Below are 12,263 nucleotides of genomic sequence, written 5' to 3'. Positions count from 1 at the left end.
GATGCCTGATCTACTCCAACATCCTCTTTTCACAATGGCCAACCAGATGCCTGTGAGAAGTTCACGAGCAGGACCAGAGTGCAAAGCACCCTGTCCACTGGCCCACTTCTGATTCCCAGTAACTGGTATTCAGAGGCATAGTGCCTCTGAAAGCAGAGGTAGAACATAGCTATACTGTGACTAGTAGCCATTGATAGTCTGTGCTCTCCAGGAATTTATCTCATCCTATTTTGAAGCTATCCAAGCTGGTGGTGAAGCCTTGGAGTTGACGGCCTTCTCCACAGGCAGAGGAGGCGTGTCTCTCTCTCTCTTTTCTTGTGATACACCAAAAGATGATAGCAACTGAAAATATATTGATGAGTGATTATGCATTCTATGTTTTTGTGTTGGAAGATGCTTTGTGAGGCCCTGGCCTTAAAATAGCATAAAAATCCTTAAATAAATGCATATGTTTAAGAAATCTGTCTTTAAGTGGAAGGTAAATGTTGGAGGGCGGAGAGGAAGAAATTGCTTCAGAATGCTTATTTCTTTTTTAAAAGAGGCACATGTATGCTAAAGCGCATCTATATTAATTCTTCAGTTTTCAATTAAAAAAAACCAAACCCACAACTTTTTCAAACCCAGCCACAGGAATGCATGGGGTATTCCTGCACCATGGAGATGATATGGGTGCTAGCCAAGCCATACACAACTTGTTGACTCAGCCTTTGCTCTCACTTTTTAGGAGGAAGAAATGGCATTCTTCCAGTTCATCTTGGAAGACTCTGCCAAATATCTACAGAACCTGTTTGATTAAAGCCTGCAGGAGGGGGAGGGGAGGAAAGGAGGGGAGGAAAGGAGGGAAAATTCATGCATACTGCAGGCAGTGATGGGGTTATCAAATCACTCCTAACATGTTGCATCTCTTTGCTACTGTACTGTGGTGACCCCATCACAGCCGAATCTCTCTCCTCGAGGTAGGGGGCAGAGGGAAATGTCTCTTTCTTCTCTAGCTGGGGTAGGGGTGGGGAAGATCTGCTGCAATCATCTCAAAGGAAAGATCGTCTCCCCCCCCCCCCCCGCCCCAACTACAATTCTGGAATCCCTTTTTATTTGAGGGCTTCCTGCTCCAGATTTCTCAGGACTTCAATCTGCAACAGCAGCTTTCCCCTGCTCTCCAGCACTTCAATAAGGCCTCCTTTGAAGGCAACAACCAGGTATGACGGCAGGAGTTAATTTCAAAGCAACCCAGCTAAATTGGAGCCCCAATCAAATGAAATTTCCACAAAGAGAAATGCAAAACTATTACACGCCGAGTGGAATCCAAATGCATAAATGCAAGATAAGGGAGAAAACTGGCTAGGCTCCAATGCCACACCGGTTAGGGCTGTTGATGTCATAGGGATTCAGAGGAAAACCACCACGAGAAACAAGGAACCCCACAAGGTTTCAGCAAGACAGAAGCCTGGCAGCTGGCCTGGAACATTCCCTGGTTGTTGGAGAGACAGGTGTGTTTTCCTCTCCCCACTTGTAAGTGAATGCCCAAATTAGAACACTCGAGGCTTGGAGCCAAGTCTCGCTTTGACCTTTTAAACTCAGGTACAAAAAGATATCACGGGAGACAGCAGTAGGCGCATCAGGAGAGCTCCTGGGTCCACCCATGTCCATCCTGCAATAGCATGCCACTCAGAATAAGCCTGGAAGCTGATCATCTTCAGGGACAGAGGGCTAATAAGACCACACGCACTTCCTGAAGCACTGCAGTCCCCCACCAGGTAGAAATGGAGCAGAAATTCAATTCGGTTTGCATTTAAAGACATATTTGAACAAACTGAAGCACATCTCTCAAAAGAGAGGGAGGGAAGGAGGGAGGAAACCCACACTTCTCCAAATTTTGTAATGCGGTTCTCCCCACCCCAGCCAAGTATAAGAGTACTATCATCAAGTGTGCATAAAATGGCATATGCTGGTAGAATAACCTACAGCAATGCATTTTAACAGGGATCATTACTTTGCAAAAATGTATACTAAGGAAAACAGCACACAAACATGTGTCTATTAGGAAAAATTTTGCACTAAAATGCTGGTGAATTTTCACAAGGACTTTAAAAAAAAAACACCAAATTGATTTGTTTTGAAAAAATGAGAAACTTAGAAAACCTAAATTGACATTCACACAGGACATGAGATTGGCCCAGGAGCAGCACCCAAGGGTCAAATCGGCCATGACAAGAGTTCTGTTCCCTATTTCCCTGAGTTGCTGTTTTTTCAATAAAAGGGTGCCACGAGAAGCAAAAGACCAGGAAGGAGGTTGTCAAACTCTTTCCACTCCTGCAGTTTGCCTGCTGGGGGCAAAAATCGCATTGAAACTGCGTTTCTCCTTAAAGGGAAATATATATTATTTGCCCCCACAAGTAGGGAGGGCACCTGAGGCTGACTTTTAGCAAAGAAACAGCAGCAGGAAAAAGGGATAAGGAGTTACTTCCTACCATTTCTGATCAAAATGATCACAAACTTCCAAAGGTTGATTCTCATTTTTAAAAAAATATAAAAGAGTTGAGAGATCTGCTTGCAGGTGATTTGCATTTAGTCTTAACACCTCGTCCTCCCTTCCTGATTCTGTATCCTTGGAACATAGGAAGCTGTCCTATTTCAAGTCAGACCATTGATCTGTCTAGTCTCTAGTTCAACAATGTCTTCAATGGCCATCACTGGCTCTCCAGGGCTTGAGACAGGGCAAATTTCTAGCCCTACCTGCAGCTGCCAAATTCTGAGACCTTCTGTACACAAAGCAGGTGCTCTACCACCAAGTTACAGCCCTTTACCTAACATAATCCTTGCTCCCTACCTATGCATAACAGCAATACAACACTTTGCCTCTCCACCGAGTCACAGCTTGGCTTTGACTCAGAAAGGTTGCATAAATGCAAGTATCAGTGTGACCATGGACACAGGCCTTTGAATGCTCAATGTGTTTAACAGCCATTCTACTGCTCTCTCACACAATGGCCGGCTTCATACGTCACACCAAGCCAAATGTGCAGACTCTAAAAGAGATCACAGTGCTTTGCTCCTCACTTTTCATCCCACTGCTCTACTGCACTAATTTGTACCTCGGCTTGGTACTTGGGTAGGGAACCTCTTGCCTGTGGTACAATCAGGACTCCTCAAGGGAGTTCATTTTGGCTCATGAGGCCATTTCCCCCTCACCACACCCACCTGCCAATCAGTTGATGCCACTTTCCCTGGCAAGGATGTTAGATGAGTGGGGTTCATTTCTGCTCTGGCTTCACCCATCAAGGTAACGATGTACACAGCCAAAGCAATAGGACTTGCATGTGCTTGAATCCTGCTCAGACCCCTGCAGACGCCAGGACTAAAGTCTAGACTCATCAGCTTATGAGCTGAAAGTTCAGGCCTGCTTGGGGCTGCTTCCCATGGGGAACACGCTGGGGAAGCAGACCCTTCCTCTCCCTGCAGGCCAACTTGAGCAGGTGAGTGAAATCCCCCATTAGCCACCTGGTGTCATCATGGCATAAGGTGACTGACAGGTACGTGTCCCCCACTCCCCTGCCAAAGTTGGCTCATGGTAGTGAGGGGAGATGAAGATCTGGGCTGCCATGCCAAAAATGTTCCCTACTCCTGGCTTACTGTGCTGTTTGAACCTGTGCTCATGACGTAGATATTTCCTGACTAGCCACAAACTGTAGCCAAAGTTTGCTCTATGGTTTATGGCTCGTGGCCTTTCTGGAAAAGCTAAACTGAGCCAATTCAGATGACACACCAACTAATAGCAACAGAGCAACCAAGGAAAGCCAAAGCCAGGGAAAACCACACATCCCGGCAAAGTCATGGTTTGGTTTAGCATAATGTACACACCAAGTCAATGATTGGTAAGGTACACAACACACACACACTTTTTTTTACAGGCAGGAAGTGTGTCTGGTTCAGTGAGTGAGGCCAGGGCTTAAATAGCGATGTGAAGCCAGGTCATCACTCGCTCTGCTTGTTCCGCCATTGTGGCAGAGCAATGTCTGATACAAGAGCTCCCTCCCATCTTGATCACTGTGTTCCAAGAAAGTTGAAAGCCACCAAGGCTTCAAGGAAGAACAGCAATGGTTAGGGAAATGCGGAGAAAAGCAGATGGAACAAGGCCAGAACACCGCCAGTCACCACTGCCCTCCAACAGATCAGCCCACACAATCCAGGCCTGACCATGCCACCAGCAGACAGCAGGCGGGCTGCAGGAAAAACAGCACCTGCAGAGCAAACAGTGCCAGGTGACTCAAGGAAGCTATCAGTCACAGCTCTTTTTTCATTAAGAGACAAAGCTCTCGGGTTTCCGAAAGGGGAGGAAGAAACACAGCCAAAAACCCAACGCTTATCATTCTCCATCTCTCTCTTCTTTCTGTTCTTTTAATGAACGCTGGAAGACATTTTGCAGGGGAAGCAAAGGAGCTGAGCTCCAGACTTGGAGGCGGCTGAAAAAGTGGAAGCTGAGCATTCCCTCACCCTGGCCTCTCCAGGGTTACTATAACATCATCACAGCCCTGAGGCATAATGGCTACCGCCAAGTTGAGAGTTATGGCTCCCCCTTGAAAGGGAAGAGGGTGGAATTAACAAGCAGGTGCGAAGAAATTGCTTCATTATTCGTTGACCTTGCAAGCCCAGCCTCGCTTGCACCAAATGCTCTCTCCAATAAAACCTGTCGGTATCTAGATTTAGCTACACACAAAGGGGGGGGGAATCACAACCTCACCATGACTGAGAACTGAGGGAAGGTAGCAGGTAGATGTGTGGAATTATCACCAGGAACCAGTTGCTTCAGGGTTTACTTTTGTGCCAGGTTCTGCCCAACCCCAGGCCTTGCTCCTGTTTTCAGCACTGGTAGGAATTCATTCAAAGAACATGTGAAAGAAAATAGGAGAGAGGCAGCCTCTGAGTAAATGCAGAGAGCATATTAAAGAAGAATCATGGCCCAACTCTAGCACACCTGAGAACAGGGAGGAGGGGTCTTCAGCTCAGATGACAGGACTCCCAGGCAGGTACTTCTCATGTTCAAAGCTAAGCAGGCCTCACTTTGGTTCTGCTTTTGCTTCCACTCAGGAGCAGCCACCAAGAATGCCTCTTCATGTATTTACCTGCAGGATTTTTATCCCGCTCTTTTAAAAAAAACAGCAATAAGACAGTTCCTGCCCTCACACTTACAATCTAAAAGGCATAAAGAAAAGGGAGAAAAACAAACAAACTCAGGCACTAATTTTAATAATGGCTGGCTGGAATGGAAAATAGTTCAAGGAGGAGCCAAAACTTGATGGTTCCTCAGAAGATGTGATGGAAAGGCTCTGCTTCCCTTCTCACCTTCTGCTACAACAGCATGATGGAATGGAAGAAGGCATTAACTAACCAGTGGCTGCTCTTAGCAGATGCTTCCACAATCAAAATGGACGCAGTGAAGGAGGTGGACCATGGTGCTTTGAACTTGAAGATATGCTATCAAGCTAATGATGTAGCATTCTGTGTAACTGTAAGGTTGCATACTTTCACTGATAGCGGGTTCTCTCAAAAGGACCATATTTGCCTACTTTCTTTTTCTCAGTCTCTGTCTGGAGCTAAAACAAGCAAGCAACAAACATTCACCAAGCAAAGTCGCCGCCCTTTCAAACAACTGTGGGAGACAGAAAGACAAGGACTTTCAATGGGGCTCACTGCTTGCTACCAGCATGTTTGGAGACAACAGTGGTCTGACCTAGGGCACTGCCTTGAGGCCAGAGCAATAGCTCCCCTTGCCTGGTTGGTGCTCTGGGAACAAAGCCAGTCTGTTTCAGAGCCTCCTTACTCCTCACAATGCTGACCAGAAAGGGCCACACCCCTTCTGGAGAATCTTAAAACTGATCAGCCACAACTACACAAACCACATTTTTTTAGGTGTACATCCAAGATTTTTGAAGCATGCTCTTAAAAATGCAGACATGTGTGAACGCAGCTAACATAATATCCCAGAAAGCAGCAATTGACTACAGTCCCCTGTTGAGCATTTACTGGGTTGGCAAACCCCGATTTTAGGTTACAGAATGTATGAAATGGCTCCCAGGGGCTCCTTTTATTTTCACATTTCTCTGCTTGCATTTTGAAAAGCCTCTTAGCCAAAGCTCTGAGACCCTGACCTCCTCCTAGTCCCTATCACAAAGTCTCATTGTTTTCCTGATCTCACAGGCAGGCCCACTGAACCACTTCCGAAACCTAGCTTATCCCCATGTGTGACCCTCACATAGGATTTTGTGAAGCAACTTCCAAGCTTGGGACTTCAGCTGAGCTTAAACCTGTATTGCATATGAACAAACGTAAAGCACTACTTGGAAAAAGCAAGATATTGCCTCTCTAACAGGAAAGGGGGACCTGCAGCCTTCTAGATGTTGCTAGACTACAACTCCCATCATCCCTGATCATTAGCTATGCTATCTGGGGCTGACGGGAGCTGCAGTCCAATAGCATCTGGAGGGCCACAGGTTCCCTGCCCTAGTCTGTACCATTCACAGTACTGCACTTTGACACACTCTCCAGATTTCATGCCTAAAATAGGATTTTCAGTGATATCCCATGAGAACTCACCAGTTATCCTTGGCTTTCATTTTTATGTAGGGAGATTCAGGTGGAACAGAGTACAGTATGTTAAGAACCCTCTCATCAACAGAAATACTGTGTAGTCCTCCTTTAACGGCTTTTAATCCTGCTTCTACCTCACTGCAATCAGAACAGCAGTTATTATGGAAGAACAGAAATTCCCCAGTCTGTTTATAACCAGCATGCAGAGAGGCTAGTAGTGCAACTAAAGCTGCAGTCCTATAACAAACTGTTACCTGGGAGTAAACGCCTTTGGAAAACAATGGGGCTTAATTCTGAGTAGATATTGCATTGAACTGATTACAGCGGATAAAGAGACAGAGCTGTGAACCAGTTTAAATCTTGTCTCTGTGGTCTTAGGCAAGTCACTTTCTCTAAGCCTCGACTATCCTGCCCCCCCCCCCATCCTCCAATGTGGGAATAATAATCCAATGAGGTGGGCAATTAAGGAACACTTAAATAATATGTGTGAAGGTTTTTGATTATGCCTCCATTACTGGACTGCCATTCATAGACACACATGCTAACATCTTCATTGAGTGATGCTAAGGATTTGTCAAGCGACCACCTCTGAACCACCTGCTGCTGTGGGGCATTGCAGCTGGCATTAAGAACACACACATCCTCCACAGTTTGCCTTAAGAAGTACACTTGGTTTACGCAGGAAGGTTTTAAAATGTCAAAGTTAGCAAGCCACTCTAGACAGAGAGAAGCATCCACCGTTGGCAGCGTGCCTGCCAAATAATTTTTGAAATACGACTCTCCAAGCATAAACATATCCCTACGTTCCAGAAAGCACATCATAAAGCATTAAGTGCCCATTGTTGAAAGGTGATCTTACTCCCAAAATACAGTAACTATGTTTCCTTAACTGCTGCAACCACAGCCCAGAAGAGAGCAGACCTATCCAGAGTCACACCTACCGGTAGCACAGCCTCTCTTTCGCAGCTGGTTTCAGGTCTCCCTCTACCCACTTGTTGGGGAAAGCCATTTATTCCAACTGCTCCCCTGTTCTGACTGACAGCAATCCTAACCCCACTGAACTGGGAACAAGTCCCACTGAACTTACTTTTGAGTAGGCAGGGTTACAGCTGCTGTTAGTTTCTTTTCTCCAGGACTGCTCTTTCCCCATTACAAACCTACACAGCCTCTCTATATACAGCCTTGTCTTGCCTTCACACATTTCAAGGAATTGAAAGCCCCTCTAACTTCAGGCACATGTGCACCAAAGGAAATAAAGAAGTGACAGTGAGGATGAGGCTTTCCTCACCCCACCTCCCAAAAAAACTCCCAAAGAACTTAGAAAGGGCCTCTCTCTAACACACATTTGAACAAAAGCTTATTTCACAAGTCACCACCTTTATGCAGACACAGTCAGCACCTGTGAACTCCAGCACTAGGTGAAGGGGTGTAACACACGCACACCTGCAACCTACTTCCAGAAAAGGTCAGAATTAGGGTGCTTTCCCCACCTCCTCCCCATCTAAACAGAACCACCCACCCTTAGTTCATTCCCTTAGGGCTACTGTTTTGTTTTCACACTGGCAGGGCAATTAATTGCCCCTCTAAGAACAAAAATTCATTCAACAGGCATTGTTTTTCATGGTATGAAGTCACAGTGCAGGGAGAAAGCTTCACCAGATAAATATCAGGTGTTGTAAGACAGGGGGACCATGCTAGATAAATAGGACTGGAATCCTCTCATAGTGTCATTGGAAGTGCAGTACATGTGCCATACAGCTGCCTTGCTTCCAACTTTCCCCCTTACTTTTAATAACCACTGTCCATGCAGAAATTCAGCAGGTGCTGCACTGGTGGGAGAAGAGCATGCTTTCACCTGCTGGTTTTCTCCCTCTTTCAGCTGTTGAGGAGGAGAGAAGAGGCAACAATCTTCTTCCCAGTTCCTCCAAGTAGAATGATGAATGCATACTTTCAAGAGTTCCCTGCCTCACAGAAAGAGGTAGGGTTAGGACCCCCCCCCCAAAAAAAAACCGATTTCCAACTTTATGTGTGGGTCAGTTTCAAACTGCACAATGAAGGCTCTGGACAACTAACAACTGCATGAAACTCAACAGGTGCGGCATCTCCTCATCTCTGGTACAGGAGTCTGGAGCAACACCTGTTGAAATTTTGCCTGCAACGCCGCTTCTAAAGTATTTCCTGGCGGAGAGCCGCACACAAGGGCGGGATGCTTCCACTGCCGCCCCTGCGGAGCCCACCCACGCCGCTGCCCCCCTCCCCCGCTACTCACGGCAGAGAAGTTGTGCGGGCCGCACTGTTCGCCGCGGAACTTGCAGGAGAGCAGCATGTCGTCGAGGCTGTGGCCGAGACGGTCGACGAAGTCCTCGCTGATGCCGCCGAAGTGGCGCGGCGGCAGGAAGAGCCGGAAATCGGCCAGCTTGGCGAACCAACGCAGGCGCTCAGGCTCGGCGCGCAGCAGCTCGGCCAGCAGCGGCCGCGCCGTCCGGTTGGGGAGCAGCAGGCCAAGCCAGTTGCCCGCGTAGTAGAGGTCGCCCTTGGAGAGGCGCGGGAAGCGCAGCGGGTTGTTGTTGCACAACGTGACGGCCGGGAAGGCCAGCTGGCGGCTCCACTGGGTGCGCACCGTCGTGTGCGACGGGAAGGCCAGCCAGTGCAGGAGCCGGTTGGACGACCACGCCAGCAGCAAGCCCAGCGAGGCGCCCACGGCCAGCAGCCACAGCGCCCTCCGAGCCGGCGCTGCCCGACGCCAGCGCACCGCCCGCAGTCCAGGCAGCCGCGGCCGCAGCGGGCGCTGCCTGGGTCGCCCCCTCGAGCCCCGCCGCCGCTGCTGCGCCGCCGCCATGCGCGCTCCCCGCCTCCCGAGCCCTCGCAGGGGGGCCAGCCGCGGAGCAGCAGCAGCGGCAGCATCCAGAGGAGGGGCGGCGGGAGCGCCTGGCCGAAGGGGCGGCCGCTCCACTCACTTCAGACTGGCGCTGGCATCGGGGGAGTCCTTGCGACGGCTCAAGGAAGACCGGCGCTCCGGCGCCTTCTCTCCCACCAGCCTTGCCGAGCCGGGCGTTGCTCCCTAGCGCGGCTCATCTCCGCAGATCCAGGCGAGGAGGAGGAGGAGGAGGAAAACGCGGGCGGTGAGGGGGGGGAGAGAAGAGAGAAAGGAGGCGGCGCTCAGCTCCGCAGCCGCTGCCCTGGCCACCCCTCCAGCGTCCTGCTCCGATCGGCGAGGTGGGGTGGGAGGAGAGAGAGAGAGAGCGAGAAGCAAAAGATGGATCGGCAGAGGAAGCGCTCCGCCGACGGCTGCAGCAGATCCGACACCGTAGTTGGCCTGCAAAGATCAGCCTCCCTCCGAGAGGCGACCGAGGATGCGCTACGGCTCCTCCTTCTGGAAGCGGGGGGAGGGAACGCAGCGGAGGGAGATGCAAGGCGGGGGGGGAGGGAGTCCGCGCGATTAAATCGGCGCAAAGGCGCGATTTTTCGTTGCAACTGCCTTCCGGGTTGCACCCTTGAGGTGAGGCGAGGTGAGCAAGGCAAAACACCAATCCTTTTCGCCTTTAAACTCTGTGGTCCATCTCATCAAAAATCGCACCCACCCCCAGCCTCTGTGGGTGGCAAGGCTGGTTGCGCCTTTCCTAAAAGTTTGGAAAAGGAGTGGGACCCAGGATTCAGGAGGGATAGTCTTGCAATCACAACTCGGGGACCACAGCCATAATCCCAGGTGTGTAACTGCAGGTTCAGGATAAGTCATTCTATGGAACCGTCGTCAAGGAATTTTGCACATGCTCATAGATGCAATTAGTTTGCATGTTTCTGATACCAGAAACGCGTTTGGGATGCGATTCAAATTAAGTAATTCCCTGTGGAGCACAACATAAAAATAATAAAATCCCAGAGACTGAACGTTCTGAATGCATAAAACTCCCTGATGAAGGGCCATCTGTGCCCTAATAAGAGTCTAGTCCTTTGAATATCTCAGACTCTGCCAGTTTCTTGAATATTTGAACACATCTGTCTCTGCACCCCTCCCCTCTGTGGTCTGTTTTTGCATGGTGTTCCTTTTGAGAGTTTGCCTTTTGCCGGACAGGGATTAGATTAAGCCCTGCATTCTGCAAATGCTTAAAAACGCACTCTTGTTTTCTTGAAGGGGAGTGTGTATGTGTGTGTGCACCCATTGAGATGAGCCACACAGGAAGGTGCTTTATCTCAGATCAGGCTATTTGACCACCCAACCCAGCATGGTGTTCTCAGACTAGCATCTGCTCTTCAAGATCTATAACCAAGAGTCTTCAATCCTTATTAAACTAAAGGTAGCATGGGTTGCACCTGAGAGCTTTTGCATGCAAAACCTGTGCTATGCCACTGAGTTGGGTTCCCAGGTTACTTCTTGTGTGAGCGCCATACTCCTGTTGAGACACTTCCATTTATTTATTTTATGATTCCATATGTTTGAGGGTGGAGGCGTGGCACTGAAAATAGCTGCCAGAGATCAGCTGGTTCAACTTCTTAGCACATTAAAAGATAATGATGACAATAAGGGTGCACCTGAGCTTTATAAAACTATGAGCAGAGGAGGAATTCTCTCATAACACTAGAATTTGAGGTCATCAAGTGAAACTGATTTAGATGCAGCTTCAGGACAAAGAAAAGGAGGCATTCCTTTCATGCAACACATGCAAGGATAGCTCATTGCAAGCACATGGCTTCCCCAAAAGGATACTGGGAGCTGTAGTTTGCACACACAGCTACAATTCCCAGCAGGGGTGCCAATTTGAATAAAATATTGGGGGGCAGGTAAGCTCCACCCCTCATAATCAATCACAAGACAAAGCACATGCACACTGTTTGAATGGTAATGCCCATCAACTCTGGGCCCCCCGACCCTCTCAAATATTTTATGTGGGGGGCCTGAAGAGACCTCAGCCCCTAGGAGTTGACTCTTATGATTCCCACCATCTTTAGCAAAGTACATTTTCCAGCATTCTTTGAGTGATGCCATATGGTTTCAATTTGTTTTAAATGTATGGTGTGGAGGTGACCTGTGTCAGCCCCTCATCAAATGGCTCCCTACTGGGCTCCTTCCTGCATTAAAGGCTACTGGCAAGTTTACCTGGTGATGGAGGTAGCAACAGCAGGAAACCACAGCAGAACTATGAATCAGTGCTGGGTGGGTAAGAGCCACCATCTTATATTTCCCACAATGCCTTGGAGTGACTCTACATGAAGTGGATTGTGGGAAACATAAATAGCATGACTTGAAAGGATTGGCCAGGACAGTTGTCAGCTATGGACCAGGGTCTTGACAGCCACCCAAGGATGCCACATGCTTTTGCCAGTTCTGCACTGTTGCCTGATGCAACAAGGGCCACTAATTTACAGCTTTAAAAATAAGATTAGACAGATTTATGTAGAAGTGTATCATTCCCTCTAGTTCTGATATTCTGACTATGACTGAGTACTTCTTCAGCCTAACACTTGCACACAACAGGGAGATATTAACAGACATATATATATATATATATATATATATATATATATATATATATATGGGGACCCAGGTGGCGCTGTGGTTAAACCACTGAGCCTAGGGCTTGCTGATCAGAAGGTCGGCGGTTCGAATCCCTGTGACGGGGTGAGCTCCCGTTGCTTGGTCCCAGCTCCTGCCAACCTAGCAGTTCGAAAGCACGTCAAAA

At 48.4% G+C, this 12,263-nt stretch overlaps 1 protein-coding gene across 3 annotated transcripts in view; it reads right to left on the bottom strand.

The window, feature by feature from the left end:
* LOC118095329 (acid-sensing ion channel 2) overlaps positions 1–9,754 on the bottom strand; it is a 152,206-nt gene extending 142,452 nt beyond the window's left edge. For 2 of the 3 annotated variants that reach the window (XR_009558458.1, XM_060281466.1), the window contains exon 1: positions 8,855–9,753. Coding sequence is in view for 2 of the 3 variants with exons in the window: in XM_060281466.1 (XP_060137449.1) it covers positions 8,855–9,424 (570 nt within the window). In the remaining variant the exon portion in view is untranslated. Of the gene's footprint in view, positions 1–8,854 lie in introns of all 3 variants that reach the window. The other variant, XM_060281465.1, reaches the window with a different exon arrangement.
* Positions 9,755–12,263: the final 2,509 nt, after the last annotated feature.

Source organism: Zootoca vivipara, chromosome 13 (assembly GCF_963506605.1).
Source record: "Zootoca vivipara chromosome 13, rZooViv1.1, whole genome shotgun sequence".
In the NCBI taxonomy this organism is placed as follows: Eukaryota; Metazoa; Chordata; class Lepidosauria; order Squamata; family Lacertidae; genus Zootoca; species Zootoca vivipara.
This window is presented reverse-complemented; position numbering and strand designations above follow the sequence as displayed.